The 23848-nt window shown below is 38.4% G+C and overlaps 2 protein-coding genes across 4 annotated transcripts in view; one reads left to right on the top strand and one right to left on the bottom strand.

Annotated features, from left to right (window-relative positions):
• The window catches only part of LOC128877866 (zwei Ig domain protein zig-8-like), a 458647-nt gene that overhangs the window by 354094 nt on the left and 80705 nt on the right, over positions 1-23848 (top strand). The window lies entirely within an intron of this gene.
• Positions 1-23848, bottom strand: part of LOC128877868 (hemicentin-1-like) — a 170826-nt gene that overhangs the window by 94178 nt on the left and 52800 nt on the right. For both annotated transcript variants that reach the window (XM_054125482.1, XM_054125483.1), the window contains exon 3: positions 13354-13532. In XM_054125482.1, the coding sequence (XP_053981457.1) occupies positions 13354-13532 (179 nt within the window). The remainder of the gene's footprint in view (positions 1-13353; positions 13533-23848) is intronic.

Raw genomic sequence — 23848 nt, 5'->3', positions numbered from 1 at the left:
TTAATTCCGCTTTTCAGTTGTCGTTATGTGTAATTAAAGTAAAAAATTGAATTGCCTCGCAGTGTTGTGAATAATATTACATTTTCTTCTAGACTTCTTTCGTTCTGCCCTCTCAACGCGAATTTCTTCCCCAAAGACGTTACCCCAGTTGCAAAGAGGTCTTCGAAATACATAGTTGCAAGGCTGAACAGTGTTCCAAGCGAAGAAAACGCGTTTCTTTTATAATATTTCTCCCGTTTCTCGCATTATCGTGAGTAACTCGGACTTTCCAGCGACTCGTCGGCAAACGAAGGGGAAAGTATAATTGAATTTAACAATAATTGGACGACTCCGGAATCTGCTTGTAATTTCAACTTTCCGTAGCTAAGAACTCGCGCTGTTAAAATTCACATCAGCGTAAGTAAATCGTTAAAATGTTAAAATTCTATGCACATTAAGTACTTCAAGGTTTTCATCGACTTGCAACTAAAAAAAAATCGAAGTTTCCGATTAAATTTGCGCTGTTAAAATAAAACTTTAAGATAAACTCTTGGTTTAATAAAGCTTGGTTTCGAAAAGTTCCTCTTTCAGATTCATTTACGTCGGCAAGTCTCTTCGAAATCCAAAGCTGGTTTTATCAGCTACCTTTTATCTCCAACTCTTTCGATACTTCGCGTTTCACAAGAATTTATCGCATTTTTGTTAAATTCATTCCTTCCTATTCAACTAAAACTATTTCTTTGGAGGATAAACTTTGAAACAATCTTTCGAATCATCAAACTTCCTCCATTACGGACCACAGGCCTCATTATTTCTTCAATAACTCAATGTGTGAATCAGAATAGTAATTTTTATTCAATGTAATAAGAATTTACAGATTCATTTTTGGTTTTCTTTTTTTTTTTTTTGAAGTGCTTAGAATATTATTTTTTCAAATGATGTTCATTAATATATTGTTCGAGTAATAAACATACCAATATTAATATTAGCATTTGTTGTAAACTCATTATTTTTTCAATACCTTAATGCATGAATTAGAATAATTATTTTTAATCAATGTAATAAGAACTTACAGATTCATCTTTGGTATTTGTTATAATAATAAACATTCCAATATAAATATTAGTATTTGTTGTAAAGTAAACTCTTAGTACACGACCTTTTTCATAGGATTCCATTACAAACGACATTATTTGATGTAAGTTTACATGGTACCTTGTCGATAAATGTTCCCTTGCACATTGTCGTCTACGCTTTCCCAATATTTTTTTCCATTAAAGGAAACGCGGAATCCGTTCGAGTAGTCGAGGAGACGACGTGAAAGGAAGGAAAGTCGGAATCTTAGTCTCAAAGCCCGAAATCTCATCTTTTGACGGTCGCGAGCGTCAAACAGTTCCTCCTCTCTAGTGCTTTACAGCTTTTCCGACCAGTCGAGTTTATCTGCTCTGCTTGTGACACGTCGGTGAAGACCTCGTACGACTAACTTGCTCCTCGAACGTTCCACTTTTCACGGAAATTGTGTGCTCCGTGATAGAAACCGTATACGCGGGTACAGGTGATGGTCGAATTCCAAAATGGCGCCACCTCCTTTAAATATTTATCAGCGCGCTATTCCATGGAATACGGAATTCTCGTTACTCCTGTCCTAAATGGCAAACAGCCGTCTCGTTAATCCACGAGTCACCGAAGACAGTATTAACCTGTTTACTATGAAATTAAATCCAGAATTCATTTCTGAAATAATTAAATGCTCATAGAAACGAAACAAATCTATGTAACAGTTAATATTGTCATCATAATATATTTTAATTGACAAATGGGAGATACTTTGTGACGCTGACAAGAAAGCTCAACAACTCTCAATTGTTTTTTTGAACTTGTTTTACGTTACGTTTCCGTCTCATTTAAAATGATTTTTTCTTCTTGCAGCAAAGAAAAAACTTTGTTCAATCTCTTTACAATGACAAATGCCGGCGGTACAAAATGGCATTTCCAAATATTTTTTATGACCATTTTTCGCAAAGATATAGTCACTTGAATATGACCAAAATTTTCGAAAAATTTTAGTGATCCCTCAATTTTGTTCAGCAGTGTATATATCTACATGATATTGTCGTCAAATTGTCATCATAACATATTTTAATTGACAAATGGGAGATACTTTGTGACGCTGACAAGAAAGCTCAACAACTCTCAATGAATAATTATTTCAAATACAAGCACACTTCTTTTATCTTATCAAATATTTTAGAATACTTCGAATGCTGAACTTAATAAAACTCAGAGAGCTTTCCTCTTTAGATAACCACTATGATGAACCTCAGAGTTGTAACTCACGATAAATCTGAATTTAGGCGTCGACAGGATAACCGATTGAAAGTCTCCTCGCTTCGCGTAAATCGCTAGTGGATTGCACTCGTGTTTTCCTCCAGGAAAAGGGAAATGTTCGCATAACAATAATACAGTCGGGCTAATTCTTATCGCCAGTAAAGGCGGAGGGACGAAGACGGAGATCTGAAGCATCTGAATTTTAATTACATAAGGGAGGCTTGAAGAAGTACGCGAAAGAGGGAGAGGCTTTTTTCATTAAGATTACACTCGACCGAGCTGCGTCGCCTCTCTCTCTCCCCGTCTCTCTCGCTCTAAACAAAATGTTCGTTTTCCTGTTGTGCCCGGGACGAGAGGGTGAGGACGAAACAAAGTACACGAGGCGAGAAAAAAGGGCAGGCGGTAGGATAAGAAAGGTAGCGGAGAATGCACGCGTATAAAACAGAGGGCGAGTAGCCAGGTATTTCAAAGATGAGAGACCACTTTGCGCTCAGAAGGAACTCCTTTACTTTCACGGCTTACTAAATGCGCGAGGTATGCTCGAAGGAGGAACCAGGCATCCGGGGCAAAGAATAAGAAGAAAAAACCAACGGGAAGAATGAATGGAAAAGGAAGGAGAGCGGACGAGAGAGAGCGAGAGGAGCGAGAAAAAGAGGGTGGAAAAGTGGTAGAAGTGGGTCTCTTCTGTCCGAATCCAGCGACGATTCCACGCTTTACCAGTCGGGAAGATTTATACGCCGCACCGTGCGGCTTATCTGACCGCGAAACTACCTAATTAAATTAGCGATACGTCTTGTTATTTGGTAATTAACGGTTCGACGCCTGGACGTCGATATTTCAACGTCGAATCGTCGAAGGAATTAGGGTGGTTTAAAAATCGAGCTTTGGAGCTGTTTGGTGCATTGTTTAGACTGGAATTTTCAATGTTGGGGAAATGTCAGAAATAACTACTTTTTGTTAAAAGGAGACAGTTACTCAATTTGATATTTATTTTTTTACTTATTTTTTGGGTAGAGTTGTAGCGTATATACCTACAAGTTTATGTTTGTAAATATTATAATAATTCTGGTGAGGGTACAAGTTAAACAAATACAATTATATTTGTTACTTGATACTAATTAGAACTATTTTACTTTCACAATCTATATCAACAAACAAACATAAATAACATGTCTGTCAATATCAATAATCATTCAAATATTTAATAATTCACACCATATTGTTATAAAAGATTCCTACAGACGTCATATTCAAGAGAAATTACATTTAGATGTCACGATTTAAATTTCTGCTCGCACGGAACTACGAATAATTAGCTGCTACGTTCCAGAACGATTTTCGCGTAATTCCAGCGAGGCAGCGCTTCGAAGCCTTTCGAATCGGAACACGGTAACCGCGCCACGCTCAATTTTCCGCGTGCATTTTTCGTCCAGCAGCGTCGGGATATGCATTTTTGTCATTTTTTCCACCAGTAACGCGAAGTATTTTCATCGGTGTACAACGTGCAATTGAACGGTTTCAAACCTTTTCACCGCTTGCTGAAAGAATTTGAAAATTGCATCGAATTGGCCACGCGAAAGCCGGTTTAACCAGTATGATGTCAATCCGGGTGAAATGGCTTTCCTCGCGAAAACACTGTGCATTTTTGATCCTCGAAAACTCTCCCTAAACAAAGGAACGAGCGCTCACGTTGTCGCCCTGAAATCTCTCGGTAACGAAACGTGATCGCGTGTAACGCTATTGTAATGCTATGGTCTTTTTATAGCTTGTCACTTTTGATCGTCATTTGCGAAAGTGGCAGTTATTGATTTTTGTAATAATAGTCTGAGCAGTTTTTATGCGCAGAAAAAAATCGTAGGTGTTTATTTCGGAGGTTACTGAGTCTCTTAAATACATTTGGAAATGGAATCTCTCGGAATCTTTTGGGAATGATATATTTGAGAAATATAAAATTTAGAAGAAATTCAGAAAATGTTGCAGAAAATTTAAGGGATGATGTTTTATTCAAAAATAAAATCCTGAAACCCCTATTTAGAAAGCCTTCATATTAAGGGGACCAGAAAGTAATGTCGTTTTTATATTAAATTCAAACAAATACATTTGTAACAGATTATTATTTTTAATCAATTATGTAATCGCCCTGTGCAAATCTAGTGTGCAAATTTTCAGTACCTAATTGATAAAAAATAATTAGTAAACAACGACCTGATAAATGATAAACAAATGATTGACACTCGTAGAAAAGACTTTATATATGAAGGGTTTCTTAATAGGGGCTTTAGAATTTCATTTTTAAATAAAACATCATCCTTTTAATTTTCTGCAACATTTTCTGAATTCTCCCAATGTCTATATTTCACAAATACATCATTCCAAAAGAATATAAGAGACACGATTCGAAAATCTCCGTTTCACACCCTGCATAATTTTAAATTCTTCTTCTAGAGTAAACTAGCGTTCACTTCGAGGAGAGCAACAGGCCTCCCTAACCTTGCTTGGAGCACCACCGAAAAGAAGATCAATGGCCGTGAGGCATCGCTCAATCGATAACAAAACGGTCGATTTCGTGACGAGAATTCGATTGCTCGCGGCGTTTTACGAAGGCGGAACGAGGAAAAGAAGAGGTGGGTTCGTAAGCGCTATGTATTTCCGGTCGACTGATTATCCCGGGCGAGGCGCACCTGGTTTTTCAGAACGAAACGAAAATTAATCGTATTTACGGCTGCAGCCCCGGCATCCTCCTCTGGCCGCCGCCAGACCCATGAATAATGCACGCCTGGAATTCGCGGTTGTTCAATTTATGCGGTGGAAGCGACAGGGGAGGAGCAATTCGAGTCTTACACGCCGGGGAATCGATCTCGTTACTCCGATAAGGCTTCTCTTTTTCACGGCGATCCATCATGACACCGCTGCCGGGGTCAACAAATCACGAGTCACTTTCAGCCCGTGTTCCATTAGAGGGCAGTGTCCGACTCGTTGCTGCCTTATTCCCTCGTTTCGACCCCATTAACTGGGACTAGGCTAGAAGGGAAGTGGACGGAGCGATAATTCCCGACTAACAACATTTTCGAAGCGATTGATTGTAACAAATAAATTTCTAACAATTTATTATTTTTAATCAATCGTGCGCAAATGTTCAATACCCTTGATTGATTCAACATGTTAATTGTTACAGTGGTCTGGAATTTCATGGACAAGATTTAATTATTCAAGTAGAATATTTAATGAAATTTCATTGTCGAAGGGAAAAAGCTGCGAAATTTAAATATTTTGTGTCTTTCGTCTAACTCTGTGATTGAAAATAACATTTCTTAAAGAGAATCACAAAGTTAGGGGTGAAATTAATTGTTTTTATTGTTTGGTATAGAATATTAGAATACAGATTGGTACTACACTTGTATACTTGTGAGTAGGTGTATTTCAATCAGGTAATATTGAACTAAGAATTTTTTAATCCATATAAAATTAGTGCACACTTGATATAATTATACTTTTTTCAAGTATATTACTCTACATAGTCGAATTATGTTACATGAAGTAGAAAAGGAATTAGATATACAAAATAGTGTACACAAAATAGTACACACACTTTACATAATAATATCTCTTTAAAATATATGACTATACATAGTCGAATTATATCATTTGAAGTAGAAATGGAATTAGACACAGATTGTACACGATGTGTAATAATAACAAACCTGTTACCTTTTAAGGTCAATCAATCCTAGTTGATAAGTTAATACACACTTTACATAATTATACCTCATTGAAGTACATTACTGTACATAGTCATGAAATATATTATTGTACAAGTATGTTGCTGTACAAGTAGAAATGGAATTACATACAGATTGTACACGATGTGTAACAATAGCAAATCTGTTACCTTTTAGAGCCAATCAATCCCAATTGATAAGTTAATACACACTTTACATAATTATACCTCATTGAAATACATTACTGTACATAGTCATGAAATATATTATTGTACAAGTAGGAATTAAATTCTATCTCGCCAACAGTTGTCGAAATAGAGAATATCTTGTACTAGGGCGCAGAAGGTCCCGGCAAATGAATTTTTAACGAAGAATTTCCATTTGAAGGGCTTTGTCGCGGGCTCCCTTTGAATGCAAATTGCGATAAAATTCGCCGCGCAATTGTTGCCTTTCGACCAATGAATCCCAGTGACGCGGAGAGCTGTCTGTTATCGGCTGGTCTGACTAGTGGCTGGCTCATACTACTGTCGCCAATCTATCTCTATTGGGTCAAGTTCTTGTCCGAATACCGAGCACTTGTTTCCAACGGCACGAAACATCCACTTGTGGAGGACGTTTCATTCTAGTAATCGAACTTATTGGGAAAAAAAATAGTGACGTGTCGGCTCTGCTCAAAGATTTGGCGCGATACTCGGGATACGAATAATTTTGCTTTTTCTGCAGTACGCTGGAACTCGCCAACAGCTGTGCCAAACTAGTGCACCAGAATGGTCGCATTATGTTTAACAACGAGCCTGTCTCGTGATTTTCATATTTGGCTTAAAATTTCACCACGAACCAGACTCGTGATTTTCATATTTGGCCTGACACTTTCATCACGAGTCAAACTTATGGTTTTCACATGTGTCCTAACATTTTCGTCACAAGTCAGACACGTGATTTTCAAGTTTGGCCTAATATTTCATCAAAACTCAGACTCGTAAAAATAGTGCAAGGTGTTAATATAAAACGAGAATTGTGTGTCTTACATGTTCTGTAAATAAACACATCACATTCTTCCTCAGTCTGTTAGTTTGTACACTTGAAATACATATTTGATTTACTGCTAATACATTAAAATGTTTCTTCAGCACAACAACCTACGTTTATGTATTAAAATAAAAATTGTCTACATTCAATTTTGTGTCGAATGATTGCATGGTAAAATAATCCGTCTTAAGTGGGGTTCTTTGCTAGCGATATTTCAATAAATGCGACACGCGACACTCGACAGGAAACTCCGTGAGTTTTGCATAAACAGCGAAACACTCCTTTCCGTCTTTCCGGTCATCCATCAAACCGCGGATGCGCGATCCGCTCTACAAGGTCAACAAATCACGAGCCACTTTGGCCTGTTTACTTCCGAATTTTCACCGCGAAACGGAACAGCGTCGACAAATATTGGCCGAGAATAACTTCCACCGGTCAAAGTGATTCACGGAGAGAGAGTGGCTCTTCATCGAGTATCGGCTGCCATGATTAAAATGGATCTTCCGCGGACTACAGTCGACTACAAAGCTCTGTGTGCCATAAAGGAACGTCGATAGATTACATAGGGGACTTTTCCGAGAGTTTTACACCGACCACCCCTCTTATGAAAAAAATTGTTAAATTTTTTTTTGTACCATTCTTTCGTGCCTCGCGTAATTTTTCCTTTTGATGTCGGTTGAATTCTTTCAGCAAATTCGTCATTTCTCGTGGTATGATAATTCTTGTGGGTGATAATTTTTAAAATATTCGTTAGATGTGGTCGCAATTGTGTTAACAAAAAGAATAATACTAGTTGTATAAGGGTCGATTATAATTATATTCAGTGACACGATTTATACTAGTTATTTATACAATTGTTGATCAAATATTCCTTTTTATTGTTATTCGCGTCAATTATATAAGAATCCGTTGATTGGAAACATTTTATTTCCATTTCATTCCCAATTATCGTCATCCTAGTCTATATGAAGTTCTCAATTGATATTTTAATTAATAAAGAATTTCTCTCTTCTATAATTTACGTTTATTGCAAAATAGAACAATAAAAAGAAACACTTTATCCAGTTAGTTCAATATTTATTCATATAATATTAGTGTTAGATTAGCGTACGAAGCAGATTTGCGTAACTGCCTGTACTTTGGTAATCTGTTGACGCGGAGAGTGCGCGTACAGTCGAGACATGCTATTTGGTTCACCGTTTAGTCGATCAATCGATAAAAGAATAAATCGATAGGAACACAGTAGAGAGGCTAGCGCGGAAAAAATATGAGGAAACTAGCATGCCTCGAACTGGGAGAATTGGTCAAAAGCACGTCTAGGAACGCTTTCGGTCGTTGCTTGAACGAAATAAAATAATATAAAAAAGAAACGGTCACCTATATTCGACCCAGTGAAATATCTACAGGGTATCGCACGTGCGATATAAAACGTTTATCGGCATCGATTGCGGCCAAAAAACTGACTTGATTGAAGCATTAATTCGACGTTCGAAAACATTCAGCACGCCGCGTAAAAGTTTGTTGTTTAATCACTGACGCATATGGAGTTCGATCAAGTGTCGACTATGACTAAATAAACATTGACTAAATCAATTTTGTAATTAACGACGAAAATCTCAAAAATCTCTTACAAGAATTATTAAAATATTTCGTAGAATCCATCCGTGCATATTCTGTTTAGAATTTAGAAAAGGGTGGTCAAGACACCCTTTTCGACGATCATACAAGCGTGTCGCGTAAGTGTCGCGCACTGTCCCTTATTCAGTCACCCACAGAAACGATTCGAACGGAACGCAGCGAGATTATTAACGTACAAACGACGAATTAAGATAACAAGCTGATCGCTCGAGGAAAAGAGGACGACGCAAGTTCGAGTCCACCCCTCGACGAAGATAGATATCGCATAGATGTTTAGCCCTGAAGGGAACACGGTGACGTCTGTGTTCCAGTGTATCGTTTTGATCGATTGTCACGGGCACGCTAGGCGCGCACGAGCATCTACGTTTTCGTGCAGGGTGCTCTAATCGCGGCCGCTGTATATTTATTGGACGGTCGTTATTGCGGAAACGACGATTTGTCACGGAGCGGGGTATTAATTACACTGAGAGGGTGGAGGGGGTGCCTTTGTACAGATAACGGAGGCAAAGGGCCTCGACGTCGTCGTCAGAGACGCGGGACAACCTGTTTGAATAGAAATTGGCCTACGGAATGGGAACCGGGACACGAGCAACTTCCGAAAATTAATTGCTACAGCCTTCGCGACAAGCGTGCCGGGACGCGTGGGTGTCTTTAATCGTAACCACGGTCACGTGACCCGGCGCTGACGGTGATTCGGAATTCGTGGATAGACAAAGTCGATTGGTCGATCTTTTCTGAAGTAGAGAAATATTCTATGCAATAGAAATGATCTGTGTAATGGAATTTATTTATTCGTTTATCTGTATGTTATGGGAATTTATTTACTTCTGTTTATTGGAATTTTAGTGGGTTTTATTTATAAAGGTACAAAGTCATAATTTAACATTTGTTCACTTCTTACATTCATTTAATTATTGCATGTGCTTAGATACCTCTCTTCGTGATTTTCTCATTAAGTTAATTATTCATTTATTTGTATGTTATTAGGATTCATTGTACTATTTAATTATATTTAATAGCATTAGTGAGTTTTATTTATAAGGGTACGAAGTCATAACGTAACTATAACGATAAACATATCAGTCTTGCATTTTTGTTCACTCTTTCATTTAATTTTCTCTTTCTTTAATTTCATTTCATTTTTCCGACCATTTGACGTTGAAATATCGACGCCCAGGCGTTGAATCGTTAATTAACAAATAACAAAAAGTATCACTCTTTACATTCATTTAATTATTACATATGCTTACATACCTCTCTTCGTGATTTTCCTATTAAGGAAAAGAAACAAAAAGGATAAACTTTCGATAATACACGGTGTTCATAAAATCTGGACACTCTATACACCTTTTTCCAATAGCAATTTAAGGATCACAAAAAATCACGGTACCAATCCGCACCGTATCACCTCAAAATAAAAACCGCACCGCGGCTGATTGATTAAAGCGAACAGGAGTACCGGGAATCAAAGGACTACATCGAATAACGATACTAAAACGCTTCCACGCGTTTCTTCCGCCCGAGAAGACGGGATCCATCCTCGCCCGGTTTTTCTTTTTACGTGCTCGCGTAATTACAATTAGCGATTCCCGATCGGGGCAACGAGCAAAAAGAACACTCCCTTCCCCTTCCGTCCCGGTGGTTTCGCGTTTTAATTCGTGTTCCCGCGGGTGGAGCGCATTTTTCAATTTCATGGTCGATTACAGCGCCGGGGAAAAGTTGCAAAACGTTGCTGAAAGCGGTAATCAACGATTCCACGGAGTCAGCGATTCCCGATAAAATCTTCTCCGCGGTCGCGGTGCGGCAGAAGCGGGTCGGTGAATGTAAAAGTTTTGAAAATCGATCGCACGGTTAAAGAGTCGAAAGAGACCGAGGAACGAGAAGCTAGGAGGAGGGGAGTGTGTACGGGTATGAAAGAGAACCGTGAGGGGGGAATTTATGCTAACCGATGACCATAATCATTTGACGGGAAACCACGGATCGTCGCGTATAGGCTATAATTCCGTCTGGTTGATTCGTTTTGCTCGTTGATACTCGTTAGATCGAGGGTGGCGCGGCGCCGCGCTCTCGCTATCGCTCGTTTTCCCCTGTCGAACGTCGTCCTGTTATTTCTAAATTCCCTCTGAAAGCTGGCATCAAAAGCAGAAATCGCGTCGGATTCGGCGCTAGCAATTTTTCCGTCGTTTCCTGCACGATCGTGGCGTCGCACAATGGGACGAACCACTAGAGAAACGCTACGCGGACGAACATTTGAATTACCGTAGTTTTATACTTGGAAGTTTGTCGGCTGTCTGATACTAACGAACGGGGATTGGAAACGGTAGACGGTTTGAAAGTTGATTTTTGGATCGCGAATTTATATCGAGAATTCTCCATCGAGGGATTCAGGATTTTATTTTTTGATTAAATATTAGTGGAATGTATCCAATTTACGTAATTTATATGATATTGTCGTGACTGATTCACCGACAATTGTTGCGACGCGCGCGAAGTGAGTGTGTGGCGAGCGCGTGCGAGAAGGAAAGACAAAAGGACACGGGCCCGAGAGAGTCAGTCGAGTTTAACGCGCCGAACCTTGCGTTGTAACACCAATCGTTTATTAAATATAGTATTTTTCCTTTGCATAAAATCGTCCGTTGTATCTCCCACCGTTGATCCCACAATGTGGAATTATCGTAGTTTCATTTTTCGTAAGTTTGTTGGCGTTACGGTCTGATAGTAACGAACGATGACATTTTGAAAGTTGATTTTTCAATCGCGAATTTATATAAAGAATTTTCCATCAAGGGATTCAAGATTTTATTTTCTGATTAAACGTTAGTGAAATGGAATATATTCAGTTTATGTAATAGGAGTATGTGCAATGTATATATAATGTATTTTAATAATATTAATACATGTATTAACCCTTTGCTGTCCTATGTCGAGTCTCGCTCGACAGAACTGTCCTCAAATCAAAAAATCAGGACTGCAAGAATTGAAGTATATATAACTAACATTACTAACATTACTATATAACATGTATACACTCACTGTAGAACGCAAAAGAGTTCAATATTCTACACGTACTTTCGATTATACAATTTCAAGGGACTTCAATTTTCAACTGCACTATAATTTCAAAAGATGAAATCCAAATTTCGTAACTAACGAGAACGTCTGTGCATGCACAGACGACTCGTGAATTAGTTACACTAAGTAGATCCGAAAAATTCGAAACTTTTGCTTCGCACATTCGGCCGCGATTTCGTGAAAATTCGCCGTGGTGGTTCGATAGATTTTTTTTTCCACGGACATTCGCTGCGATTCGGTGTTTGATCGAACGCGACACCAATCAAACGTGCTCGCGGTCGGGATATAGGGGAAATTAATGCTCGTCACCGATTGTTTGGAGTTAATTTGAAAATTAAATGAAGGTTAATCGCAGAGTCTTATCGAGCGAGCAGTCGATTCCAATTAGGTTCGGTTAATTCAGCTTCGCGTTCGGGAGGGCTCGTAATTTCGTTTCGAATTAATAGGAACCTCGAGCCACTTCTGTGCCTGCGTAATCGAACGACGATTCGAAATGCTTATTAACGAAATATTAGTGATCTAGTAAAAAAAAAATACTGAAATTGTTCATGGTAATAATTTAGTCTCTATAAGACTTAATGTTTATGTTGAACAGGCTTATCGACATTTTTGGACGATTCTGTGCATAAAGTGAGAGTAATTAATATTAACTCAGAAGGGAACAAAAATTTAAATAATTGTTTATGCGAGAGAAAGCATATAGGATTATTTTATAATCAATGCGTCGTCACAAGTAATTAATGATTTTGGTGATTAAGATTATTCTAAATATTTGTAGAAACCGATAGAAATATTTGCGATTCGTTTTATTTGAATTTTTATGGTGGTCCAATTTAAACTACACCATCCAAAGTGAAGGAATAAGTTTTCAATTGTTGGTTTCTTAAAGGAATCAGAATTGGTTTATTTTCTCAACGGACTGGTAATGACAAACTCGAGGTTTCTGTTCGTTAAACACAAAAGATAAAGAAAAGGCTCTGTCTAAATAAACCACGTGCCACCATTTATGAACTATATTCATTCTCCAAACAGGATCCAAAATAAGAGAACGTAACTCCCGAAAGATACCTATCAACGATCCTTTATAAGCAACAGAAAAAAGAAACAATGAAAATAGACACTTCTCTGATGAATTCATGATCACTGGGGACGCTCTTCTAAACTTTAAGAAGCCCCCGATGAAATTTTCGTCCCCGTAGCGTAACGACGCCCGGGTAAAGAACGGAAGTTTAGGATTTTAAAAAGCGCAGGGAATCTTTATTGGCGTTGGTTAACGAAACGCCGGCTCGGGGACAGTTTCGGGGCTAGGGAATTTTTACGCGGTACCTTTACGACGCAACTTTTCATATCGGCTATAAAACTCCGCGGTTGCGTAAAACATGAGACGAAATTTTTTTTTCTACCCCTCGTCGGCGTTTCTTGTTTTTAGTTTCCTTTTTTTTTTTATTCTTCGTCTCTGAACTCGGCTCGAGCGTCGCGGGTGAACGAGTCTCGTTTCTCTTCTTTTTTTTCTCCTTTTCGTTCGCTAAACGACGGCACGAATTGGCAATTTCTTTTCTCGCGTTGGAAACAAATCGTTGCGGCTTACCACTTTATCTCCCAAATTTCGCACGCGGCAGGGCAGGTAGACGGTCTGACCGACGAACGCGCTGACGTTCGCTGCCGTAGGTTCGAACACTGGCGCATCTCCGTCGGTTGAGTCGTTACTGGCGTCGTTCGGACGTCGTTGCGGACTCTCCTTCGATATTTGGCGTACTTGCACTGGGGCTGCGAACAGAACAACATTTCTATGAAATTAGGTTTCGTTAAAAGTACAGTGATCAGGGTTGGCGGAGAGTCTCGGTTACGTTGGATGCAATTTCTTCGACACTTTTGAAAATGAGAAATTTTTGAAGATTTTCAGAGATATGTATTTTAGAAAGAAGGTCTTGAAGGTTGTTTGGGTTTCAATGATAGATTTGATAGAGGATATAATTTGATTGAGGGTTGACTAAGTTTCAGAGCACTCAGATTAGATTAATAAATGATGTTTTTATAAATAGATATAATTCTTGTTCGTTTTGAATTGCGTTGTCATTACTGAATAGTCAATCATCAGATTCGTTTAATTCTTCATTAGAAATAGATGAATTTAGTTATTCAATCATATTTTGGAGCACTCGAATAGAATTAATAAATAATGCTCTCTGAATATCATTCTTACAAATATTTTATTTATCCAGGAAAAAACAGCACTGGCCTCCAATGCCTGGACCAATGGTGAAACCTTAAATTCATCTAATTCTTGCCTAGAAATAAATGAAATTACTCATCCAACCACATTTTAGAAGGCTCAAATGGAATTAATAAATAATGCCCTCTAACTATCATTCTTACTAATATTTTATTGATCCAAAAAAACAACAACAATGTCCTCCAATCCCTGCATTGTTATTCCTGAATTTTGAAACATTAGATTCATCTAATTTTTTCCCAAGAAATGACATTTCAACGTCAACATTTCATGCGTTCGAAACATCCATTGTTAATCCACTGCAACTTTAATGAACAATCTCGCAATGAATGTGAGCTATTAATTCCACGTCTGAATCCATACCGTAATAATTGGACAAAGTAACAGAAACATCAGTTCGCGTCAGTAATTCGAAATTTCACGGTATTTTTCATAAGCGCATCGCGGAGGTAATTAATGTTACTGAGAAATGTAGAATTTGCAAATTGTGCGAGATTTTCATGAATGTATCCGGTGCTATTAATTCTGGGGCGCAAAGTAATTATTCAAAGGCTGGAACTCAAGTATCGTTCGTTTCACAGAAACATTCGACGATTAAATATAAATATGACGCGTAGGAAAAGGAGTTTATTACGAAGAGTTGATTACAATTAATCGTTCCAGAGTTTGAGCGTAAAATCAAACTGGTTATTGAAATAAATTTACATTTTGCTAGGTCTTTGCTGATGGACGCGTTAATAAATTTAATTCAACACGTTTCATATTAAATAGAGCTGTACGTTCAAATGCTTCCGAAATTCAAATGCTTGAACGAAGAATAAATTTCATATTAGCTCCTACGTATTTTATTTGAATAATTCAAGTCTGTTCAGACGGAATAAAATTCCAAAAACGTGTCGATATCGCTATCACAAAAGACAAAATAATTTATCACGCAGGAATCCGGAGCACGATGAATACGCAAAGTTCCTAAAGGGACCAAAGCGGTATCCCCTTCTAGGACGGTGAAATAATTGTCCAGAAAGTACGTTCCGAGAATCATCCATTTCATACAAAGATCCAGGCCACGATAATAGCTACGTGAAGCCTCCGGAACGAGAAACGTATGGTCCGAAGAGACGGCGTAATTTTTCAGAAGCACGCGGTCGTACGTAAAGGGATGCTTTGAGCGATCTCGTAATTTCTCAGCTTCTAATTCAATCACCAGCGAGCACGTCGTCGGGCACCGCACGCGTTTCCATCTTCGGGAAAACTTGCACGCAAATTCTGGACAGAGCGTCTTCTCCTACGGGAATGAAACTCGGTGCCTTCTGTCCGGAGCTCGCCTCATCCTCGAGCAGATAGCAGAGTTCGAATGCATTACACCGGCGAGTAGTAAACTGCTACCAGTTGAGCAGACTCGGCTCATTTCTTAAGCGGATACTTGATTATGCAACGCTCGTGTGCCTCCTCGCGGAGAACTGGAAATCCGCGAGTAACAGCCGACATCGTACAACCGAGGAGTATGTTTCGTGGTCACTTCAGTTAATCTCTGAATTTACTTCAACTCATGAAAAGGGCTGTTAAAGCTTCGACCTCTTCGATCTTGAATTTTTTTTCAAGGGTAGAAAGGATATTGCGAGCCTCGGAGTGAGTTAATTAGAGAGTAGATGTGAGTTTCAATGATTAGAATTATTTTCTTTGATAGTGTACGAGTGTTTTATGTTTATTCCTAGCATGGGAGTTAATTTAACCGTAAAGTAACATAAATTCGTATGATGAATTAAAGTTCCCGAACAAAGTTCTGTTAATTTCAGGACAACTAATTTCAGGTCACTGAATATCTACCAACTTTGGAACGATATCGCGCGTGGTGAATAATTTAAACGGAAAATTACGAAGAAAGAATACTGTGGTTATAATCAATTGAACAACTGCGGAACTTTTAGCGCTCTGATTCGAATTTAAACTTTCGTTAAACAATCTCTTATATTCAATCTTTTACCAAATTAATATGTTCATTATTCACAAGAAATCAGTAACAAATATTGCTAATAAATTTACAACTGGTAAACATATTTGAAGCATCCCTGAGAAACACCATCGATAATTTTCGCAGAATATAAAAAGGAGATCACGTCGAACGTGTTTACCAAATATATATTCTCGTCTCGAGCGAATAAACTTCGCGAATCGAACGAACGATGTCAAAGTTTCCAGTTTTAGAGTCTCCCCATCGGGAATTCATTTTTTTCTCCTTTCGACTTCTTCGCATCCTGTCGGATATCTGGATACGTGTAACGTAATCCCTCTTCGGGTTTCCTGAATAGCATCGATTCGTCGAATAGCCGTCGGTCTATTCGGAACGCTGCCTCGTTAGTACACCTTCGAAATGTCTCTCCATCATCATCAATCATCGTCAAGCAGGGCGACGATATCCATTGGTGGTTGACAGGGATTGATCCGTGAGGAAAGTTGGTGTAATAAAACCTCGTTTGGCTACGACTTCGCTAATACACCGTCGCGGAGCCCACGAAAGAGCCAAACTATCCTCGTCGCGGTGTCCTTCGAAACTCCGAATGGAGAAACTGATCAGGGAATCTAAATGGATGCCTTTGCGAGCGTTCATGGGTTGGTCTTTGCTAATTTTCAGTGAATTTGTGCGAGGTCGCGTGTCATGTTAGTCGTGATTTGTTCGTTTCACTCTAGATAAATTTGTATTGCACTTCATTTTCAAAAAAATGAATCACTGTGTTGTTCTAGGGACAAACTTTTAGGATTTGAACATGAGGATATTTTATATTTTATATTTTATATTTTATATTTTATATTTTATATTTTATATTTTATATTTTATATTTTATATTTTATATTTTATATTTTATATTTTATATTTTATATTTTATATTTTATATATTATTTTATATTTTACCCAGTGGGTAAACTAGAGTAATCTATCGATAATGCTCCACACCTGTCGATAAGCCTCGATAATGTAGAGCACACGATCGGCAAAGTAACCTGCCTTGCCGATAATGTAGAGTACTCCATCGATGATACTGCCATCTAGGGTTCTATAATAATTCTAACTCCATCATCATACAAAACAATCACCAAACCTTCTTTACTTACACCAAGCCTTCCGCTTCGAAGTTACCCAGCAAAAATCGAAAGTGCTAATCCAATCCACAAGCGCGAGCATTAGTTCTCGAAAGGCATAAAGGAATGTTATTCGATTAAATTGAATCGTCCCGTGGGCTAGACGCTCGCGTCAATCAACGCGATTCGAAACGAACGAACCGCGAGCTTTGAAAACTGTCGGAAAAAAAATACAACAAGACACGAAAAGAGAATTCTAATTGCATTCTCGCACGCTCTCGCGTCTCCTTTCCTCTTCTATGGCAAACGGATCCCAGCTCGTATTTTCCCCGAGGTCGAAAACACAGCCAGATAAATTTAATTGGACCGGAGCGGCGCGTGCGTGCAGACGCGGAAAGAAAGAGAGTGCGGCGTCCGACACGAGGTGCAAAAGTGGTATCGAATTATCAAACGAGCTGCTGGCATCGCAACTCGCTGCGCTGACCGTTTCGCATAAACAACGTCCTGCCCAAACACAGCGGTATTCCGTTTCTACCGTTGCACAACCTGCCTCCTCGCCACATGTAAGTTTAGAGCGAATCTACACACCAGGACCTCCAACATTTTTGGAGCACCCTGTATACGTCACCCATATATGGGTGACAGTACTTAACACTGACGAACAAACAAAAGTAATTCTGAATGTTAAGTATCAAAGACAATAAATTTGAATAAAATTCTTAAGCTTCGATGAAGCTATAAAACTAAATAATACATAAATTTTTGATTATGCAGTTTCCTATAGTCTGGAAACGAAACTTAATCACAGTAGAAATTATCAAGAATATTAGTCTGCCAGTCAATGTGTTAATTTAGACACATTTCTCCAATAGACATAAAGGTTATGAATATTTATTCGACTGACTGTATACATTCTTTAACTGAATGTTAATTTCAAATCCCGTTGCAATTTCATTCACAACGAATCGCTATAATATTCGTTACAGACATCTTGACAAGCCACGGTAAAAAGAATCGTCGTCCTCGCACGTACAGCTCGCTTTGTTTCGTCCGCAAAGCGTCCGGTTCTCCGCGTCTGACCAAGCATCGTCCGTTTCTACTTTTTCATCGAGCGCTCGCGGGGAAAAGCCCGCATACGACTCATTCGTCGCCCGCCGCTTTTTCCAACGCTTTATAATATTATAAACCGCGCGAGAGGAGGCCCCAGTAAACCGAGAATATTTTCTTTTTGTCTGCTCGCGAGGCCGCGTACTGTATTTCTTCGGGCATTTTATAGGCGGCGCCGAGGAACCATCTTTCTCTCTATTTTACGTCGGGTTCCACTCGCTGGGGAAAAGAATAATCGCCGCTGGGTTGGCAACGCTACGCACGTTGAATTTCGCTTTCCTTCGTATTAGGAGCTAGACGAATTATGTCGCGAATATGGCTCGCAGTTATTATGCGAGTAATTAAAACATAATGGGCGAACTGTTCGAAGCAGAAGGCGAAACTTTTCAATGCGTGGCGCCATTCGTGGGGAACCCCAACGCAATGTGCCTGTCGTCATAGTGAAGATAGAGTTTCATTTTATCATCATATTTCAGTAGATCGTCCGTGGTGTCATTGAATATCGTTGAAACTTTTACTGACTAACGAAATTGCGAAATATGGTGGAAAAAATGATTGTCACGGAATAAACACTTATTAATTATTTCTTGAAATAATACTGTAAGTATTCTGTATTCTAGTATTCAGTTGTAAAAATAATTATTAGAAAATAGACACTTATTGTTTCTAGAAATAATAATATAAATATTCTGTATTCTACTATTCAGTTGAAAAAATGATTATTAGGAAATAGACACTTATTAATTATTTCTGGAAATAATATTATAAATATTCTATACTCTAGTTTTCAATTGAAAAAATGATTCTTACAAAATAGACACTTATTAATTACTTCTTGAAATAATACATAATGTATTATAAGTATTCTAATCTCTAGTATTCAGTTTAAAATGAAAACATTGAAGTATCATCCAAAAAATTTGGATTTATTTATGATAGAAATTATGATCAAGGTAACGAATGCTCATACATTGCGGAGATTCCAGGATGTTGTCATAGCTGCGACGTATTATATCCGCAGATCTAGCAAACTTATAAGAGACGTACCTTAGAAATTTGTGTTGAACACTCTCAAGCAGCTTAGTTTGACATAGTTGCAAAGAGTTTCAAATCTGGTATGCATATTCAAGATGCGGAAGAACCAACAATGCATGGAGAGTTTCGAAGGTTCGAGGATGCTATAAAGCCGGCAGAGTGTCGGATAATAAAGCCAGAGACTTTAGTCAGAGGTAGAACATCCATACCTTCACCGGAAGTATGTTGCAAAGGAGAGAGTCGAGGTAAAGATGATTACTAGTCAACGTTCTTCTACTTGTACGGTCAGGTCACCCTTGCTAATGGACTTCTTAAATTACATAATAAATATATGCCAACAAAGCATAAAGCGATTTTTAGCACTATCAATTGCATGAAAAGGATTTTCTTCTCTTACGTGTTATTGTGTGTAAGCAATATTGAAGAAATTAAGTGGTAGGTTTGTTTAAATTGAGTGGTAGGTTTGATGTTTCCGAGTGTATGTTTGTGTAAATATGTTGATGTAAATATTGAAAAATTCATTTGATAATATCAAAACTATTATTAAATTTAGTCAAACGTCTTTAATGAACATAGGGGGTAAGAATATTTATGGGATTGACTGTATCTTTGTTTGTTTGAACTTTCTTGTTTGGCGGAGTGTATTACATTCTAATGCCCTTCTGTTTGGTACACTTTGCTACCTGTAACACAACATTTTCAGTTGGATATATTGTATCTAGTTTCCCAATTTATAACAAATATATGTGTGTTTGTTTGAACTTCTGTGTTTGATGGAGTGTATTACATTCTAATATTCTACTGTTTGATACACTTTGCTACCTGTAACATTTTCTGAAGCTTTTTATTATAGTATAATAACCCACTGTGCAAAGAAATTTGTTCTATCGCAATTTATAATACTCTGTGCTCCGAGAAAGATAATAATTATGAAGAATCTATTGTATTCTCATCCAAGAAAAATATTTTTTTTTTAACTACACTATTTAAGGTCACATCAACTACGAGGTTATTAGTAACCACATGAATGATTACAATTTAATTATAATTTACATAACATGTTATATTTCGTATTCGTTAACATCTTGACTAATTAAATGAATTCGATCTGTTTTTAAGGATTGCATACTAAATATTTGAAAGTTTAATCTCTATTCGATCGTGTTGTATTCCCTGACGTTCTTCAATTAAATGTTTTACTGTAATAGGCTCCTCACAAAGGTTGCATAATGCCGAAGAAACGGCGCGAACCACTTGATCTCCAATACAATTTATTACCATAAGTTTACGATTCCCTTAAGAGGTTTCGTGGTTGTTACGATCTCTCGGATCTACCTCCACCTTTTCTATTTTTTTGTTCAGCTACTTAATCTCCAATTCGCACCGGTCGCCCTCTCCCGACGCGTTAACGGCAACACCTTCGGTCGCAATCGATGCATTTGTCGCGGCGCGCGGTCATATTTTAGCGGGCTCCGAATAAAGGGAACGGGTGACAGTTTAACGTCGACGCGGTAACCGATAAAACTTCCGTCGTGCGAAATAAAATGAGGAAAAACGAAAAAACCGGCCGTTTCGTTTCGGTTGCAACGTAAGGGATCCGATAAAAGGGAGACGCTCGGCGAATTTCCTCGCGGCCGTTCGATAAGCAGGCCGCGTACCGTACCCGGAATACAAATATCGCTTTCGAATGGAGCGCCGACGACGCGTACGTACGTCGGCATTAAGGCGAATTACTACGTGCTAAATCTAGCGGCGTTACGCTATCTTTCGTAGGCACTCGACTCGCCACCGAATCTCTGCCGTCTCTTACCGGCGGTTTCTTTCTCGCACCGCGAAACGACATTTTTATTTCCGGGGAGCATTATCCCCTGGTTCTCTCCCTTTACACCGCACATTTCGTGCCATCCACGTCGGATCCTCGAACGCGCGGTATCCTGTGCGTAAAACGATGAAGGACGACGTCACCTTTCGCGATGGGGACAAAAGATGGGATTTGGGGGAAAAGTCTTAATTCGGGTAACCGGTATCTAAAACGTACGCAGATGCGAGGATTTCGGGAGGATGCTTTGCCAGGGACTGGGACGGATCGACTAATGGAGGAGAGATTTATTGAGTTGGGCTGATAATAGGAAGCCAAACATTTTTCATTTGTCTGAAATTTTTTTATACTGTTGTACCTTACTGAATACCTTTTTGTGAATTTTTGCAGATTTTTGTACCGAACGAATAAAATAGAAAATAGAAGAATAGACGAGAAAAATAGAAAAGAATTCGGCCCATGATGGGACTTGAAAAGAAGAACAAAAATTAACTGTCGAAATTTGAAAAATTTAAGATTTCTTCGAAAAATCAAAAAATTGTATAGAAGACGAATCCAAATATTTTGATTTGTACTTTCTTTCGCAAAGTTCACTAAAAGACGCACATTTTGAAACCAAAAACGTCTGATTTAGTCAATTTTTGGCAGAGTTATCGCTATTTCAGCAAAAACCGACGTTTTTCTCTGAAAAATTCATAACTTCTTTCTGGGTCCGTACAGAAATCTGCAAAAATTCACAAGAAGGTATTCAATAGAGGACTATAAAATAAAAAAATTTCAGCCAAATCAAAAACGAGCTAAACAAAAAAAAAGGTGGTCGAAATATTTAATTTAAACAAACTTCTTTAATAGACAACTCGAATCATCCTTTCACACTTTTGCTCAGCTTTTCCTGGAGAATCCATCCCCCTTCCCCGAGTCCATCCACCTCGTCACAGACCACCCTGGTCACGCCTGGAATAATACCGTCGACCCCGTCCTCCTCGAAAAGAATGTTTCACGGTGGAACGCGACCGAAGATCAGCTGACAAAGTGGAGTTCCACTCCGGCAGAAATTACATGTTCATACAGAGGTTCGCCAGGGTGGTCAGTGACACGCTGACGCGGCGCTGTCGCGTGTACACACCGTCACGCAACCGGGCCACCGATGTGTCGACTGGTAGAGCGACCGCACTTTACGAGCTTTGCGGCGAAAATATATGATTCTCCCGGTGGCCTAGCGCGACCGTAAAGTTTCGTCCTCATTGTTTCGAGCGGCGGAAGGGCGGAGAGGGCCGGCGGGCTCGGCGGTTTGGTTTAAGAGCGGCGGACCGCCGCACGATTCCAGACAGACGTAAGATTAACGGCCGCTTTGCCGTGTAGTTTTATAGCCGCGGCTCCCCCGCTTCCTTCGACGTTTCGACCAGTCGATATTCATCCAGCGATGAATCCTTTTTCGAATGGAGATTTATGACGCGAGAAGCTGGACGTCTTCGGAGTCTATTCGAGGATAGGGACGCGGAGAATTAACACCTTGCACTCGGCGACAGCTCGTTGCAAAATGAATACGAATCGCGTTACGTAAAATACTTTGGCTTTGGAAACGGGTATTTTAGACGTAGACTTGATTGTGAATTCTTATGGCTTTCTTGAAGCGTTGACGACACTGCGAACATGAAGGATTAACATTTATTTAAGAACATCGAACCTATTATTTAATTTAGACAAACTTCTTCAATAGACACGGAGGGTACGACTATTTATCAGACTGATTGTATACGACTTGTATCATTATAATAAACTTAACAATCTTCATTTTTAAAGGATCTATAATATATTTTAAAATGTTAATAGATCATCTGTGTTTGCAGCGTCACTAGCAAAATTTGTTAGAATTACGATGTCCCCTCATATGGGACATTTGAATGTTAATGGTTAGGATGACTCTTGTGATTCTGTAATTGGTCCATCTCTATTGTTGTTCAGGTAGTTGGTAGACCTCTGAGGAAATTTAAAATTAGTGAAACTGTGCTATGTAGGATCCATAGGATGAATCGTGAGTGAATTGTAAGCTTGCATGTCTCTCAGAGCATAACATTTTATTTGGAGATCTGAAGATGGGCTTTCGTCCAAGATCTACTAGTGGATTCTTCGGTAAGGCTTAGCAGATCATGTCTTAGGACAATGTTCGGTTTGTGAACTAGAAGAGCTTGCCAAGAAATGACCCAAATAGAAATTATTCGTGGAGAGAAACAGCTTTTAATTAATAGAAAATTACAAATTAATTTGGGCTTTAAATATTTCAGGTCGCATCAAATAAATTAAATGATCAACTTTCAAAGATTTTCTTCTTAAGACCTTCTTCTTAAAAAATATTGCTTTTCTAAAGCAATAATTTTGAACATTTTGTTTTGAAAATTTGTGGTCTTGACTTATCGAATAAATTCATTACAATTCAAACTTCAAGGGACAAGATTTCCTTTCATTTTTGAAATTTTCTACCCTTAAAGACTTTCTTCTTAAATTATTTCAAGTCATAGAGATCCAACCATAATTTAATGAAATATACTTTTCTAAAGCAATAATTTTGAACATTTTGTTTTGAATATTTCAGGTCTTGACTCATGGAATAAATTCATTAAGAATGTGTCTTTACAACCCCAGTTTGTACAAATTCATATTTTTATACGCATAAACGAAGGACAGAAAATAAAACGAAATTATGTTTTGACTACTAAACATTGTAACGTGAATTTTATTTTTTATAGATTGTTGGAACAGGGACTCCATCGTGGATGTTTATATAAATTTATATTTTTATAAGAATAAACG

The sequence above is a fragment of the Hylaeus volcanicus genome, chromosome 6 (genome assembly GCF_026283585.1).
Source record: "Hylaeus volcanicus isolate JK05 chromosome 6, UHH_iyHylVolc1.0_haploid, whole genome shotgun sequence".
Taxonomy (NCBI): Eukaryota; Metazoa; Arthropoda; class Insecta; order Hymenoptera; family Colletidae; genus Hylaeus; species Hylaeus volcanicus.
This window is presented reverse-complemented; position numbering and strand designations above follow the sequence as displayed.